General features: G+C 42.7%; 1 protein-coding gene and 1 long non-coding RNA gene across 2 annotated transcripts in view; both read left to right on the top strand.

The window, feature by feature from the left end:
- The first annotated feature begins 6,839 nt into the window (after positions 1-6,839).
- LOC146443211 (uncharacterized) lies at positions 6,840-11,715 on the top strand. Its single transcript, XR_014855956.1, has 3 exons — positions 6,840-6,908; positions 8,199-8,354; positions 11,571-11,715. It is a non-coding gene; the product is annotated as an uncharacterized LOC146443211 (long non-coding RNA).
- A 2,806-nt stretch (positions 11,716-14,521) lies between these two features.
- Positions 14,522-17,961, top strand: part of LAMB4 (laminin subunit beta 4) — a 36,889-nt gene continuing 33,449 nt past the window's right edge. The window contains exons 1-2 of the mRNA XM_085041076.1: positions 14,522-14,648; positions 17,217-17,352. Of these exons, the coding sequence (XP_084897202.1) occupies positions 14,607-14,648; positions 17,217-17,352 (178 nt within the window). The 5' untranslated portion in view covers positions 14,522-14,606. The remainder of the gene's footprint in view (positions 14,649-17,216; positions 17,353-17,961) is intronic.

Raw genomic sequence — 17,961 nt, 5'->3', positions numbered from 1 at the left:
GGTGGCTCCCGGGGAGCGGAGCTGATAGCAGGCGCGGGCCGAGCGCTCCGCAGCCGCAGGCAGTGCGGCCCCACGCCGCTGCCAGCGCTCCCTGCACAGCCCCGCAGCCTGTCCCGCAGGTGCGTGAGGCTGCCGGGCACGGCAGTGCCATCCCCGCCGTGACAGAAGGGTCGTGCTGCTCCGGAGTACCTGCGAGGTACTGAATGATCGCTTAAAGCGATGTATATCAAGTACCTTCCAAAGCAAACTGATTAAGGGCTATCGCGTGGCTTCCAGTATTAATACTGATTTGGACACTGGATAGAGAAGCAGACAGCTTGTTTGCAAAGAGGCAGCATCTTGGATTAACTACGAAGGAAAAGGTTTTAAGACAATGGGCTGCAATAGCAGGGAAGGAAAGATTTTAAGCTCAGAAACTTCAGACCTGAAGTGAAAAAAATCTCAGTCCTTTCCCCTGCGCTGGTGGAGTTAACTAATAGGCATTGCCTTGCCACAAGCCTTACACCTTAGTAACTGCAGAGTTAATTTATCTCCAGATTTTTCCTTGCAATCCTAGCAACTCCCATTGTCTCTGCCGGGGTCTCCAGTAATCTTTATATCTGTGCTGCCATCAAAACAGACATACCAAGTCAATTATCGTGGTACTTTATGCTACTGCCACCCTGCCCACAAGAAGCTGACCCAACCTAGACACTGCCCAAAAGGGAGCTCTCCCAATATCTTCTGGGAAGTACTAATATCTTAGATCATATCAAAATGATTCAAGAATTGCTCCATAAAAGGTTTAAAAAAGAAGAAATTATATCAGATATTTATATTCATAGATCCAAAAGAAAAGAGACTGAAGACTCCAGTATTTTTGATAATGAGGCAAGCAAATAAAACCCACACCCTAGAAACACAGATAGAGGTGAATTTCACAGCGTTAATTCAGATTTGCTCTTTTTAATAGCTTGAAGGAAAAGGTATATCTGTGACAAGAATTTCAATAGTATGCCAAAGTATACACAGTTTGAATTAAACAAACAACTGCTTGGGTAACTACAGCATTTGAGACTAAAAGGAGTCTGAAATGAGAAAGGAGTATGAACAGATTAAGAGTCTTTTTCGCTTTTTAGGGATAGGCAGGCAGGAAGGAAACAGATGCAGCAACATGCCAATGTTCTCACTGAATTCTGATCAGTCTGTTTCCATCATTTTAGCAACTATAATAACAACTGGATCAGACAGTCAGAAAGGAAAAGAGGGTGGGAGTATGATATTACAAGAGATAAATAAGCAGGCTAAAAATATGTTTATCTGTACATTTGCTCCCTCATCTCAGAAAGAGCAGGCAGCTTTAGCTACGGCACGTAAAGCTCTTGCATTGACATGGCTAGGTCACAGTGTATAATTCAGCAGCCAGGGATTTTTCTGGCTAAGCCCTATTTTCCCTCGAAATGCTTTCAGCACTGAGGCCTGGAAGGAGAAACTGATAGAGATGGTTATTAGCTGTGCAGCAGAGATGCTCAACAGATGTTCTCACAGGCAAAGCAATCTCTTCTGCTCACAGGCAAACATGAGCTCAGCATTAGTACTCAACACCAAACTGGGATGCCTCTTATCGGGAAGTGTCACAGTACAAAACTGCTAGCAGCTTTGCACTGCTATGGTCCTATTTGTAACTACAGATGTCTCCATGGGATTTTATGAGGGAAAACATAGGAAAAAATGCAAAATTTAGGAAAAACAGAGGAAAATTATATAGTGCTAACACTGTGCATTACACTAACACTATATATTTGACTGCACTGTGCTAAAGCTACATAACAGTGATTGTTCTGCACCCATCAAGTACCAGACTACTCCAATTCAAACTGTTCTCCTTATCCCCCTGTGTGTTTCCTGCTCTCCTGATCACACCTCAGTCGCGGCAGCCTATAAGCATCTGCCAAATAACCTCATGGAGCCTGATGAGGAGGAAAAAATCCAGCTGCCAAGAGCAAACCATGCAGGTGAGCCCTCGGGCTGCCCCTCAGCTGCTGCTTTACATGCATTTGTTTCAGTTCAGTATTTAACAAGAGCCCAGAGCACCCTGTGACTTGAATGCAGCCACCTATGCAAATATGCAACTGTCTTCCAAAAAAAATCCAGCACTTAACACTAGTGATGTATGAAGTCCCTTGATGTGTGCAAAGAGAGGAAACCACATGTCTCATACCCATACAGTTCAGCAAACCACAAATTAGGTAGGACAGGAAAAAAATTCCCAGGAGTATTGGGCTATGAAGAACATTGATATCAAAGACAGGAACAATGAGGACGGTAGTAGACCAAACAAGACCAAACAAATGTAAACATGTACAGATGTTGCCCACCTGTGCTTCAACACACTTCAGCGTTAGTTAAAACGCTGGGAACCGCGTGCACGATACACAAATAAAAGCCTGGATAAAGCATGTCGAGACTAAACACAAGCCCCCATCGTTTACTGCTGCTATAATCGCCTGCACGGGTAGCTCACGATAGCTGAAAAAGCATTTTGTTAGCGCGAAAGGGCGAGCGAAAGGCTGGCTAGCAGGAGTGCGATCAGCCGGGAGGCCTGCGGGGGATGAGGCGAGGCAGGGAGTCAGAGCAGAGAGCAGCCACTTTACCGCAATGTGGACGCATCGAGGTGGCATTTAGGAAGCAGAAGGAGGAGCAGAGGAAACACAGGTGCAGAAGAGCGGTGGGAGTGGCTGGAAAGGGAGTGGAGGAGAAGAAAGTCCTGGGGGTTGAAAGGTGACGGCGGGGAAGATTGGAAAGGAGATGGGGGGAGTGGGGCAGCGAAGGGACGACGAGGACGGAGAGCGGCGGCCGTGGTGGCAGTGAGGGCGGAAGGAGCGGCCGTGAGGGGTGCAGGCCCCGGCGCCATGGAGCGGGACGGGGCGGGAGCGGCTCGGCCAATGAGGAGGATCCACGCTCCAGGAACCGGGGCGGAGCGGCGGGAAGCTCAGGTGCCGGCCCGGAGCCGAGCCCCAGAGGGCACGGGGAGTCCTGCTCATTGCGGGCCTAGGTGCTGGGTGCAGGACCGGAGCCGAGCCCCAGAGGGCAAGGGGAGCGCTGTTCCCTGCGTGCGGAGGTGCTGGTGCCGGCCCGGAGCCGAGCCCCAGAGGGCCCGGGGAGCTCTGTTCCCTGCGGGCGGAGGTGCTGATGACGGCCCGGAGCCGAGCCCCAGAGGGCCCGGGGAGCTCTGCTCCCTCCGTGCGGAGGTGCTGGGTGCCGGCCCGGAGCCGAGCCTGAGAGGGCAAGGGGAGCGCTGTTCCCTGCGTGCGGAGGTGCTGGTGCCGGCCCGGAGCCGAGCCCCAGAGGGCCCGGGGAGCGCTGTTCCCTGCGGGCGGAGGTGCTGGTGCCGGCCCGGAGCCGAGCCCCAGAGGGCCCGGGGAGCTCTGCTCCCTGCGGGCGGAGGTGCTGGTGCCGGCCCGGAGCCGGCAGGGAGGGAGCGGCGGGCTCAGGGAGGGAGCGCAGGGTCACTGCCGCGCTGTTCACTCATCGGCTGCCATTTTCTTGCTCTCTCTGTAGCTGGTGTCAATAAAAATGAGCTGTTGATGAAAGACAGACTTGGTCTCTCTAATCTCTAACATCAGTTTTCCAACTGAGCCCGACTTCTGGTCATCTGGAAGATCCTCATTTAAGTTCTGTCAGGGGAGATTTCTCGTCACAGGGTCTCAAAAGCAGAACTGTCCTCACAGGAAGGAGAATGATGTTAAAGCTGCGGAGACTATCTAAAGCAATCCCATTTACCATTAATTCATCGTGCGAACAGAATGGCTTTGTTCTGCGTCGTCACCACTGTTTTCATGCATGTTTATTTACCACTACATTTTTTTTTTTTTTTACGATACATTAATCCTAATTCTTATATTGAGTATTTCTGTGACCTAGCTAACGTTTAAGACACAATTTATACAGCTCACAGGGCAGCTGAGGGAAGGACTGTGTTGTACTCCAGCGAGGTACTGTGAAAGCTGGGGTTAAAAAATGTTACAGTGTAGTCTTCCTGGGGATTTTTTTCCCCTTTTCATAAGAGTCTAAATTGTTTGGTGCAGACAGATAACCGAATCGAAGTTGTGTCTTTCATTCAGCGGCGATCTGCTGCATGTTGTTGATAGATTGTATGGTATCTGTGGGGAGGAGAGGAACATCTCTCACTGAACTGAATTCCTGTCCAGATTACAAATGTCAGGTTGGTAATAAAGACTGCTCTTTCACTGCTTGGCTATTTTTAGTAATTAGATCAGGATTTAAAAACATAAATATTTTGATAAGTAATCAAATTACATAAAAACCTTTCACATAATGTTCTTGAATTATCTAAACATAGCACAAGGCCATATCAGGAGATGAAGACACGCTAGTGTACATTGTGACCTTCAGTATTTCTTTCATTTTAATGTTCTATTTTCTATTCTTTGGAATACAGTTTTCCTGAAAAAAACGTGACCATTAATAAATAGGTCTCTCAAAGTTTCTTTGAAGCTGTATTCACAAATACACTATATTTTACTCCTATGTTACAAGTTTACTCTGTCCCAGCATCAAACTTAGTCTTCAAAAATATCACTAGTTCTAAAAACATGGATGGTAGGAGGTATTTGGCCTTCTGCAAGGTTATCTGGTTAAGAATAGTGTTAGCTGTCCCTCTTGTGGAAGAACAAGAACAATTTGCCTTGATAGAGGAAAAGGCATTGCTATTTGTTAACTCCGTAAAAGACACTAATGTCTTTCTCAGGATTTGGGAGACATCTGGGTAAGCCATATGTGAGCTGATAGTGACACTAGGATATTCACAAATGGTAAGTATGACACAGTCTTACTAGTATTTTATCAAAAATGTTGAAGTTGTTGTGACACTTGTGGTGGTTAGAATTATACTAGTAGTATGTATATAAGGTGATGATTAATCAGCAGAATTCAGCATATTTCCCCAAACTTATTGTAAACTCTGTGTAGTATGCTCATTTGATTGTTCACGCTCTGTAAGAAATAAGACTTCTGAGTTTTCTTGAAAGTTTTTCCCTTGATGTTCCACCAGGCCAAACAGATTATAAGGAATTCTGGGCAAATTGGTAGAAAGCTTTTGCTTTATAAGAATATTATTTTGATTTTAATAATAAAGTACATGAACTCCATATATTGCTGAGGGATTTTTAAACTTTATTTTACCATGCCTGTTGCTTTCTGTAACAATTTGAATATGATTGGTGAGAGTTGCACCTGGCAAAAATAAGAACTGTTAATTAAGCTTTATCTAGTCAAAGCGTGATCTGGCAATCACCCAGGTTTCAATTAATTTTTAGGCCACTTCTGCAAGGCAATCTGAAGGGGTCAGGATACTCTTAGGTGAGTACCTCATCATGGACCTCAGTAGGTCCAATGCATCCCAACTCTGCAAACAGCCACTGTATTTCTGTGCAGACCTGCCCACCCAGGAAACAAAGATCCTATGGCCATGTGGGTGGATTGCCCTGGTGCTTTTTCAGCCTCTGTTCCTGCATGGCAATACTTTTTTGATGAACTGCTATCACATGGCTCTACTTTCATACCCATCTGACTAACCCACAACTTCCAGCTACAACTTTGAATATATTCTCTGTAGTCCCCTGCCCAGCTCTCTTCACATCTTTGTTGCCCAATCTATGTCCCTATGATTACTGTGGATCTCAAAACCTTAAATCTTTTTGCTGCTAGGATACCTGAATCAGCTGCTTCTCTTCCCTCTCCCACCCTCTCAGTCCCCAACTCCAAATTGATCCTTGCTTCCCCAAAGCTCTGGTCCTCTTCTACCCTGTTTTCTGTGGCAGACTACTTACACTTTGAGGTGTAACAGAGACCCTGAAGTGCCATCTGGCTTGGGGTCCACAGACACCTACTCCCTTGACTGCTGCCAGGAGCTTGAGGTAATGGTAACAAGCTACCTTATGAGAAAGGACAGGAAGCATGAGCAAACCAATTGTTGTTGCAATGTGCTCCACACAGGTGGCCAGCAAGGGAAAGATTGCTTCCTGCCTTCTTCTGACGAAAAGGAACTGCCTCAAGAATAGCTTTTGAAAGCAAGAGGCATTTCCTTCTCCAGCTTTGCTGCTGGCATTTTCTGTGCTTGGCTGAGTTTCCATCATACCCAGCTGGTCCTGCCTGGTGGTGGCAATACTTTCTTTCCATGTGACAGGAGGAGATCAGCAAAGTGAAGTGAGACAAATTTTTTATGCTTTCTTCCATCTGGTATAATTAAATACTTGAGAGAAAGCAGAGCTTATATATTCTTGATCGTGGGAAATATATATAAAGCTATCTACCAGTTCCCAACTTGCTAGCATGCAGTGTTCTGTCTGTGCTACTGTTATGTTGGTTATATCATTAGGGTCCATGAGAAAATCTAATCATTCTTCTCACTTATCTGTGACTTCTGTGTGATGCTTCCTGTGTTTGTACAGATTCCAGATGTTACAGAATAGAAACAGTTAAAATTAAACAGCTGATAGTCAGCCAGCCATCATCTGTCACACTTTTAGGTAATTAGCATGTATATGTTGGTAGATTTCACAGAATCTCAGAATAGTCTGATTTAGAAGGGACCCAGAAGGATCATTAAGTCCAGCTTTTAAGTGGATGTCCTCTATGGGAATTGAACCCATGGCCTTGGCATTATTAGCACCCTGCTCCCAACAATTCCTCTGGAAGCCTTTGTGTTAAAGTTCGTGTGAAACTGAAAATGAAGAATCTCCAAAATGTCAGTTTAGCTGTTTGTGTTGCCAAGAGCTCAGGTTTGTCTGACACCTGTCTGATCTGTTCTCACTGTTCCTCAACTACAGACCTCGTGGGTGACCACAGGAGAGGGGCTGTATGAGGATGCTGTAGTGGTACACAGCCAGACACCATGCTTGTCACAGGTATTGGTAACTTCAGGTTTCTTAGTTATTTTACCATACAGTCAGACTTTTATGAAGCTTCTGCATCTTCCTGAAGATTTATTCATTTCAGTCTAAAAGTACTTTTTCTGATTTCTAGTGATTTGTGCTACTTTTACTTTTCCGATTATGTGAGAAAGAAACCATTTCTTCCAGCCAATGAAGTAAGGAGAAAGAAAAGTGATTTCAGTCCATCTCGCTTTTATTAACCAATATGAACTTAAATGAAGCAAAATTACTTTATTCCAGGTCGATCTGAAATATAATATTTAAACTTGCAGTTCTTGTAAAAATGTAAGGAGAAACTATGAGAGCATATTTCTTTCATTTGAGAGACCAGTAGTTCAGGTGCTTCCCAGGAGGGTGGAAAAGCTGATTTCACTTTGTGCTTCTGACTGGAGGACCAGAGCCAGTGGCTTCCATGGGAACTTTAACCACTGAGCTCTGGTACCTCTGCAGTGGATGCTCCTTCTGCTGCTTTCACTGCTGTTGTCCTCCAGTGGACATGAGCTCTCCCCTGTTTGCAGTGCTCAAACTGACGCTGTCATCCTTCTGTCTGTCAGGTTGTCCACCTGATGATCTCGATTTCCTAGGGTTTTTTGGGGAAGCTTGTGGAAACTGACTGTTTTCCCTTTGATTCATCTTTAAATTGTGCTGTTTTGACTTCTGATTTTTGTTTATTCACCCCCCAACCCCCCCAAACAAACAAATAAAAAAAAACAAACCACAAAACAAAAACAACAAAAACAAAAACCAACAAAAAAAAAAAAAAGAAGAAAAAAAAACCCCACCAACCACCCAGACATCTGAGTTCCCAAACAGACCACAGTGTGAAAGGTTTCTGATAAGAAAAGGTTTCTAAGCCAGTGGGTCGGGGGTTCCTCAGGAGCCAGAGGGATTTTCTGAGCTCAAAATATTTTCTAAACAACAGCAATCTAATCTTTGCAGAAGAATTTACTTTAACCTAGAGAAAAATACTTAGGATAATTTAGACTGACATGTATGGAAGATCTAATAATAGGGACATAAAACAGGACATTGCCGCAAATTTGGACAAATAAAAATAGGACAATCTTTTCTTAGCATTTGCAGCAGTACAGAGATCACTAGCAGAATAAGAGCGCTGTTATGCCCTATTAACAGATACTGTGGTGGAAAAAGCTTTCTGGTGAGAAGCTTCATATTTCATGTTGTAGTAGCATATTCCTTTTTTCTTTCTAGTCCTCTCTGCTATGCTTTCATGTGCAATATTTTTTTTTCTCTTAAATTTAGAGAGATTAACTATTTCTGATTAATAGGCCAGCAAAGCAATGAAAAATTAAAAATTTCAAGCCCTTGTTTATTAATGTGAGAAGGTTCCTAGGAACAGCCTTGTCCAGTTGTACTGCCTGAACTCACTGAGTAAACTTAACATGAGAGTGCAACAAGGTAGGTGACAGATTTCTCATCCTCCCAGTCCCACTATGAGGAGGGAAATGTCAGGACCTTAGGAAGTAACATGAAACATTTTATCTTGAATATATATAGCTTGACCAGCAATTTTAAAATCACACTGATATTTTAAAATTTTTGTTGTGCTTCAGGAATGTTATTCTCTGATTTAGTACTCCTGCTAAAACTATGCTGTTGCTTCTCCTTCCCCACCCTTCCAACTGGAGGCACAAAAGGCAAGGATCACAGGCTGAGATAAGAACAATTTACTGGAAACAGCAGTGAGATAAGAAAATGAACAGTAACAGCAACAATACGAATAACAGAAGTGTGCCAAAGAGGGGGTGACTCACCTGCAAAAATCCTCACCACAGACCCTTGGACAAATAAACAAAGCTGGATGGCTTCCCCCTGCAATGTTTATTCCACTGGAAGGAAAGAGAGAGAGAGTCCCCTCCTCCTGCCCCTTGCAATGGACTGAGCTGGTATCAAATAATATCAGGGTCCTGGTCACATCCCCTCCCAATTACTGCACAAAATTAACCTGTCCTGGCTGAAACCAGGACAGTCTTTAGTGTTGATTACTACTATCAGCAACTCTGTGCCTGCCAGGGATCTAATATTCGAGTTGAAGCTGCATTTCTTGTTTGTGGTGGAAAAAACAAAGATTTCAAACTTGCACCCAAAAGGTGAAGGGCACTGTAGGGTTCTGTGACTATAATTATAAATAGCATTGACATCCTTTTGTGGAAAACCTCTTTAAAAATAATTATTAAATAGAAGTTTCAAAGTAGCTGTTTCCTCCAGGGTGCACAAAATGGAGGAGCAGCCCAGCCAGTGGGATGTGGAGGAGAGGAGGCTGAGGAGTAGGGTAGCCTTCCTCTCCCATCACACCTAAGCTCTGTAGCATATCCCTCTGCTGTCCTTAGCTCTCTTCTGATCAGATTTACTTAAAAAAAACCCCTCTCTTACCTAATTATAAAGTTACAATTCATTCTGTTTTTCTTATTCCGTGCTACATTCATCCAGTATGTAAAAACACAAAAAATGTAGTCTTTGCCTTTGAGAAAATTACACTCTAAGCATAAGATACGCTTGAAGAGATGAAAGCAGAAACAAAAGAGAGGAGAGGTAAATGTAGCAAGATCATTTTGATTTTCAGACCATTAGATTTTATTTAAGATTTTGGCCATGGAAGGGATTCATCTCAGTACTGTGTATTTGCTTAAAATACACTCCTAACAAAGGAACTTGTCCTAAACTTAGGAATTTGTCCTAAACTAAGGAACTGGGCTGCCCATAACTGAAGGTAAGCAGCAGATACCTCCAAAAGGGGATTTATTCCTCTAGGGTGTCTATAGAAGATGGTGGGATGGACTCTGTAGGGTTCCCTCTGTCTTTCTCCATTGACACAAAGGAAGCCCAAGTAATTTGTTTAGATTAAATACTTACTTTTGACTTGGAAATAATAATTCTAGGCTCAATTAATTTTATTTCTAATTGAAAATTTAAAGCGGCGGCTCTGCTTCTGCCCCTTCTCTCGCTGCTGGTTGGTGTCTGTGAATGGAATATATGCTGCAATGCTAGCAGTTCCCATCCTTTGTGTGTGTTGAGGACATGCCTTGAGCCTAAGAAATGACAACCCTCGGACCTGTGATGACTTGAAAAATCACACACCAGTGCTATCTACCCTCCAGCCAGCATGGGATGAGTGATGCATTATAAATCCAGATCCTTTACCAGTGCAGAGATTAAAGAAGCAAGAAGTGTCTTAATCTCTGCCTCAAGCAGTTTAAAACCTCCTTCTTGCTTGGGGTCCTACATAAATCAGAACACAGGACTGGCTATATTCTGCAAATAAATCTTCCTTGATGTTTACTTCTCACATAACTTCTCTGTAACAAATTCTGAATTCCCCACCAAATATGTTAATAAAATGTCAACCACTTTATAATTTAGTAGCATCATAATAATAATACTTTCTTCAGTTATATGTCTCTCTTTCAAGCAGCATTGGACATACTGCTTGCACATAAAAAATAAAATTATTATCTTAATATATCATCTAGTCTGTTTTCCTAATACTGAAACCCACTAAGTATAAACCATCTGTACAATAATTAATCATGCATGAGTGCAAAGCAAATGCAGATTAAATCCGCCTGAAAAAAGTCTCTCACAAGTAATTTCCACATGCATTTGAGGAAAATAATTTCAAAAAATATAAGAATTATTTATGCTAGACTTAACAATCATAATAATGACAGAGGACATTTAGTACTGAGCATTGCAATAGGATTAAAGAACACACACCTTTCTTTTTTTTTTTCTGAAAGAATAGGAACTACCAAAAGAAAAGGCGGTGATTAATTCATAAAACAAATTTTGCTCATATAGAAAACCTCCTGTTTAAGGATGTGCTGATACTTGGCAGACTGTCATGAATTAAGCCTCACAAGCAGTCAGAGAACTGATAACAAATATATCACCTCTAAAATTTTGTATCCAGACAAGCTGCCTTTCTGAAAACTAGAATCACAATGCCACAGGTTTTGACAAAGACACCAGAAAACAGTGACCAGTTCTGCACATGAGCAGGGGAACACCATTTCAGAGCTGCTCCATCACCATGTTGCCCATGACCGTACTGTACTTCGCATATCAATCCCTGCCCCGTGCTTGCTGCCAGGGACAGTCACAGGCAAAGCTTGTGCTGAAATGCAAAGCTATAACTCAAGTTGCCATGTTGTCTTCAGCTTTAAATTGAGAAAAACCTAGTGTTCATGGTGATGATCCAGAGTTTGAACTGTTTCCAAGTAGGCTTAGTATGTCCACAAGTGTAATCACATCTGTCTGGTAGGCATGTTTACAGTCACCTCAGAACCTTAAATCAGCCCTTACAGACCACTCATACTCCTGCTGTGAGGAGTCATCCTTTTTTAGCCCATGTTCAGATAAAGCAGTGCCTCTAGACTTCTGATGTTAAGTAGCTATAAAGACTTTGATGTTTGGTTTCAAATCAGACCAACTGAACAGATGTTTAATTAAACAACAGACAAGGTGTTGTTTGCCAGCACTTTAAGAATCCCAGCCTTCTGTTTTCAGTCGCATGAACTTTTTCTGCCGTGAACTTAACCCATCACAATTGTCTTTCAATGAATATATTTGCTGATGCCAGAAGCAGAAAGAGTTCACAAATCAAGCTTTTGACAGGTTGCAGGCTGGGTCTCATTCTCACCTACACCTTGGTGCCTCGGGGGACGTGCTGTCTTCCCCAGCTGAAGTGCACAGGTATGCCTTTGCTTGCTTCCCTCACGCAGGTCTGTTCATTCCCAGCTGCAACACTTGGCTGCCTGGAATACAGGTAAGACCTCTTCAATATTTAATTTTCCTGTTAAGCATGGAACTAAAGTACGTTGGGGTTTTTCTGGTCACTGTTTCTCTGTAAAATTGAGTCAGTTTTAGAGAGTATCATTGGTATTGAATGTCACAGTGCTAGGGTATGAACTGGGATGTGTACCTGCTAAGATCACTGACCATGGATACCTGCATTTCACTGCAGTGCTGTCGTAGTGGTTGCAGCTTAAATCATCTCTGAATCGGTCCATTATTCTGACAGAGTATAAAATTTTTAAGTCCAACACAGGAGGAAAACATTTGCTCAATTTTGCCTTGGACAGTGGATCCGTGGCCCTGTCTCTCTGTAGCCAGGGAGCCAGGCAGAGCTGCATGGATGCTCACCAGCATCATCTCCATGTCACATGCCAGGCTCTCTGTTGTTGTGGCAGGTGAGAGTAGCTGAAGCAGCATGAAAACCTGATGACCCTTGCTAGCTTTCCCTGCCTGTGAAATACTCATCTCGGTACAGCTGTTGAGTCCTGCTCTGTATAGAGCTGTGTGCACCAAGCCCACATGGAGCCTGTAACATCTGATTTTTTTTTTTTTTTAATTTCCCACTACTCTGGGGGGATATTTCATTTTAGCTCACTCAGTACAGTGATGGCTATATGAAGGTGAGGGACAAGAACAGAGCTGGGAAGCAACACTTGGGGCATGCTCATACAGGGATTCCCCAGCAGCTGGAGTTGCTTCAGGGCACACCAGCTCACTGGTGCCTACAGGTGGAGAAAGACGTGGAAGGTGCAAAGATGGGGGCAGATTTGGTTTGGGAGTTCTGCTTGGTGGCAGGATGTTGGGTTGTCTTTTCTACCCATGGCTGCCTTTTGTTTTTCCAACAGAAGTTTTGTGTTGACAAGTCTCACTTTTCTCCAGGTAAGTGGGAAGGGGAAGGATGCCACAAGGAACCTCCCTTGGGCTCATGCTGAGGTTCCCCTGTATGAGCCTTTTACATTGATACTGACATTACCTGTTTTTCTTCACTACACTTTAAGGTGCAATTATTGTATCTTGTCTCTGACTAAATTCATAGCACCTGACATCAGACATTTTCAGTGAGGTTTTCATTAGGACCTCTGACTATGTTTTAAGTTAATGAAAGGAAACAAGAACCACCAAAGAAATAACTAGATCTCTGCAAACAGCCCTACTGAATCCAGTTAGAATTAAGTTGCTTGTATTTGAATACTACAGTATTTTCACTGATAGCATTTTGGTTTTATTTTACACTAATATGACGACTGTGAATATGTTTTCACAGTCTTCTCAGAAAGCCTTTATGAAGTGTTCCTCTGCTTTCATCCCAGTTTCAGTGCCAAAATTTTCATCATGAGAGATTCTTTCTAGAACTAAGTCAGACCCAGGGTTTGCTTTTAGTCTTTGTATTTTTATTACATCTCTGTCACTTTACTAAAGGCTGGGTCTGGGTACACCTGTGTGCAAGGGGTGCCCTGGTGAGAGAGATCACCAAGTGATGGAGCAGTTCTTCTCTTGCAGCAGCACCAGTCAGAGTTTGATGGGGAGGCATGAGGCTGTTGCTGGCCATCCTGTTACACCTCAGTAAGTATAGATGCTACAGTTACTCAGGCCAAATTTGAAATATTATCTTTTGAGAAACACATGACAGTTAATCTTTATTCCCCACTCTCCTGCCTAGGTCCCAAGAGTGATGTGAAACCTTTAAATACCAAGAAAACATACATGTTGTAATTGAGTCTGATTCAGGTCTTGAGAGGGGCAATCAACATCTGCTAATGAATAATGAGCATGGATTTGTATAAATAAAAAGAGCAGGCTAATGAAACATAGGCATTGTTTTACACCTAAAGAGTCAAGTGTCACTCATCATCTGAATTATAGCCAGAGCCATTGGCTGAAATCTGGCTATAAAATGGTGTATTCTTACTGTTGTAGTTGAATTTCTAGTGTTCTGTGGATCTTCATGTATCAATTGTTGGGTTTTTTTAACGGCGCCTTTTCTAACAAGTTGAGCCAAGTAAAGCTGAACAGATAAAGCCTTCAAGGTACCCATTCCTTTTCAGTTTCAGGACAGAACATGTTTAAAAGGACAAGCCCTGAAAGGGAAGTCTTAATATAATGGGGAAGATACTTAGAAAGAAAGTAGTTTCAGGCAAAACAAACAAAAAATCCTACAATTATTTAGAGAATTCAGAATTATCCTGTTTATTTATTATTGACCCTTCCATGGGATCTGACACTGGACTAGGGATTCATTGCAAATTAACAGAAAATCTGAGGGACCCCTGATGCCAATCCTGGTCCAATTTCCACCATTATGACTTGGAAATCAACAGAAATAAGTGGAATTAATTCAAATCTGGCTCTGCTCATAGAGTCAATGGAAATGCTTACTATTCTATTGCAGAAATGCTTACTGTTCTCTTGTAGAAATGCTGGCAATGGGTATATCAGGGTGGGAAGCATAATAAATTATTGCTTGTGGCAGATTGGCATTTTTACTGAAGAAAAATAATGTGCTGAAAATTTAAATTTTAGCATAGATTTGCAATACGGTAGCTATATTTTTCTGGTTATTTTGCAGCAGGTGTGTTCATTACCAAAGTTCTTAAAAAAATGTATAACTAAGGACAAAAGGAGTACAGACAAAGGATAATTTCATTTTCTGCTGGTGTTGGGATTTAACTGATTTTGTCTGGAGAATACTGCTGGGTATACAAAACAATTTAATCTTTCTTTGACCTTCTTTTACACTCAGTGCTGTTAAGAGCCCAGCATGCACAGCATGACTGTGATGCTGGCTCCTGCCACCCAGCCCTTGGGGACCTTCTCCAGGGTCGTAGCAAGCAACTGACAGCCTCATCAACCTGTGGGATGAACAGCCCTCAGAAGTACTGCATTATAGGCTACCTAGAGGTTGGTTTGCTCTTTCTTTTTTAATGAATTGGACTCTTCTTACTAACCATATCCTCCTCTGTACAGGGAATTTGCCCAGACTTGGAAGTTCCTGTGGGAGTTGTGTGAATAATCATCAGACAGTGTGACATTAAGTCTGGTGGAAGGCTGTGCCTCACTGCAGTACATATGGAGGGTTTGGCTGCAAACAGCCTCCACAGTGATGTGTATCTACTCAAGGGGGAGAAACATCCCTGAGATGCACAGGGACTGAGCACAGGGATTTCTGAAGGAGCTTCACTCTGCAAGTCCTCTTCCCATTCATGCCCCTGAGGTGAAGCCCAGGGTCTGTGTGTGAGTGCAGGGGAAGTGGGGTCCCACTGGCTGCAGGACCTTCTCCAGAGGACATGTCCATATGGTGTTAAGACCTGAGGCAGCCTGTTAAGAAAGTCACAACATACCTTCTCCTCTCTTTTGATCTGAAATGAGGCTAATGTTGCTGAAAGCAGAAAACTGTCTCTGAAAAGGGAAGACCTCCTGCTATAGCACAGTCTCTGGCCATGTGGGTGGGTTGGCAGATCCAAAATGTGGCTGACCAGAGGGATGCCTCTCACTCCCTGGCAGCAGTGATGGGGGGGACCACTTGGTGCAGGGAAGGTGTGCCAGGCAGAAATGAGGATTCCCCTGTTGCACATCCTGGAGGACTTGGCCCCACTGAGCTAATAAATTGTCACAAACATAAATATTTTCACTAAATAACAGCTTAGGCTGAAGAGGAAGTTAAAATACAGTTTATTTTATAAGCAGTTGAAAGTAATTACAGTTTATGACCTTCTAGCTTAATGGTGTGACACATTTGCAGAATAAAGTACAGACATGGAACCAAGCACTGCTCCAAGTTGCAAGAAAAATTGTATCCAGTTTTCTGCAAAATGTAAATATCTCTTTCCTTTGCTGAAATAGGCTGAATAATTTTTCTGGCCCTAAAGCTGGATGATTGTCTTTTATTCTTATTTTTAGGGGGAGATCAAAGAGCAATAAAAAATTAATATTTTCACTTGCCTGTACTTATCCTCTGAATTGTATAAATACAGACTCGTGAAAAGGAGCAGCTGATCTGCAATATTGCCTGTGATTTAATGCTGCTTCAACATATCTTGACCCCTGGTGGCTGTCTCATGAAGAGGGTGAAAACTACAAACTGCTGCTTTGCAGAGCTCGAGAGAGAAACACACTTTGGCGATGTGTTCTGTTCCATCAGCTTGCCTTAAATGTGTGTGTCACCTATAGCACATCAGAGACCCACTTCACTTTCAATTCGCTTTCTCACCAGCACATTTTGAATTCGTTGCTGGAGGCAGGCCAGGAAGCTTTGCATCTTGCATCTTGTAAATCAGAGTTCTTCCTCCCCCAGTTCCCCTCCTGATGACCTGTGTCAGGCTTCATGGCAAGAGCAAACCTGACTCATGAAAGTGGGTATTAGTCGACATGGCAAGCTACCAAGAGCCAGGATTTAGTTGGGATTCAGATGGCAAAAAAAAATAGCATTCAACTGCTTTGTGTTTGAAAGGAAGCACTGCAAATCATTTTCAATCTTTAATATGTCTTATTGTCTTTAAAATGTAGCTTAAGTTGGTTTTAGCTCAGTGATTGGATTTCCTACTTACACATGTTTTGAAAGGAAAAGACAGAACTCAGTGTTGAGGAGAGTATAAAGCTGTGCAATTCAGAGGCAAATGGGATCTGCCAGACATGACTTGTATGGACATGCACATGCTTGTCCTTTGGAGCAGGTTTTTATGGAGCAACCTTAAACATAAGTTGCCCCAGTGTCCCATTGTATGTCTATATAAAGCAGAGAGTGAGTGTGCAGTCCTGCCAACTGCTTCAACAATCTGAGCTCTCTTTACCATAGCTTTGTGAAATGAGATGACAGAGTATCTTTTGTATTTCTCTCTCATCTTCTAAAATGTGCATTCATACACTTGTCAAACTTGTTGTATAGAATAACTGAATATAATACATAATTACAATGTTTAAAATACATGAATTATACCATACCTGTAAATTTATATCTCTTCCTTTATTTAAAAATAGGAGTTCCTTGCCATCATTGTCAAAGCCTCTGATTCTGTACTGCAATATTAGTTAATCATTACTACCTTCATCTTCTGCTTGTGACATTTTAAAACAAGACCCTTTTACCCTATTGATATCCTGATTTTCCTCCTTTGCATTGGTTTTAAACTTTCCCAGTTTCCCTGTGCTTCAAAATACACTGACAGTGGTCAGAGTGGTGATGTCAGCCCAAACCAGCTACTTTCCTTGTAGCTGGTCTTACTGAGATCCTTTCTCCACAACTGAAAAAGTGTAATTTGGCAGACCAGGACCAACACTTACTATGTGCATGCTTCATGCACATGATTATTTTCTTGGGCTTGTATATGAAAAGGCTGAGTGATTAAAAGCACAGGCACCCAAAGCAGCAAGACAGGTTCAAGTCTTGCAACGGCATAAATATATGTACATCCACCTGATTTTTAGTGAAGAAACTAACTAAGCTTTTATTCTGCTCATTTTGCTTTCTAGGCTGAAGAAAAGTGCTTTCTCTGTGATTCCAGATACCCATATAATCCCTATACCCAGCACAACAGTCATATGGTTGAAAATATTATCACAACATTTGAGCCTGAAAGGAAAAAAAAGTGGTGGCAGTCAGAAAATGGTAAGTTTCTTAGATAAAATATTACTGCAAACTGTTACTGTGAGATTTCTTTATGTAATTGGCTTTCACAAAGTTGCTTTCATGAAGAGATGAAACAAAACCATATCTGATCTGGGCAGCAGGAGTCCAGGGATGGTGCATGCAGATGTGAACAGTGGGGATATATAGCTGAGTTCCTGCAACTCTCTACAGAGAATGTGTGACTTGTGGAGTTTTGCAATTTTGGAAGATGCCTGGTGCAGTAGCTCTGCTCATGACAAATTTCACATCTGGCGGTATAGAACAATTTAGCGGTCTGTTCAGCATGAAGAAAATGCCTCATTTTTATTAGTTCTCTTTTTCTTTCTTAGAAATAAGTAAACTATTTGAACAGATTAAAAAAAATGGACCTAACTGGATATGGAAACACACAAACCCAGAATCCTACCATGACCGTCGTTTACTGCCCAAATTATGTGAGCAGGACCTTTAGCCACCCTCTGCAGTCTCAGTGACATGCAGCATTGCTGGTGACAGTCCCAGGAAGGCAGCACATCGTAATGCCCCCACGCAGAGCGGTCCAGCTGCACATGTTTGTGCACAGGGGATGCCCTAAAGGGTCTAGCTGCT

The sequence above is a fragment of the Lichenostomus cassidix genome, chromosome 1Aa, assembly GCF_008360975.1.
Source record: "Lichenostomus cassidix isolate B80296 chromosome 1Aa, HeHo_3.0, whole genome shotgun sequence".
Lineage (NCBI taxonomy): Eukaryota > Metazoa > Chordata > Aves > Passeriformes > Meliphagidae > Lichenostomus > Lichenostomus cassidix.
This window is presented reverse-complemented; position numbering and strand designations above follow the sequence as displayed.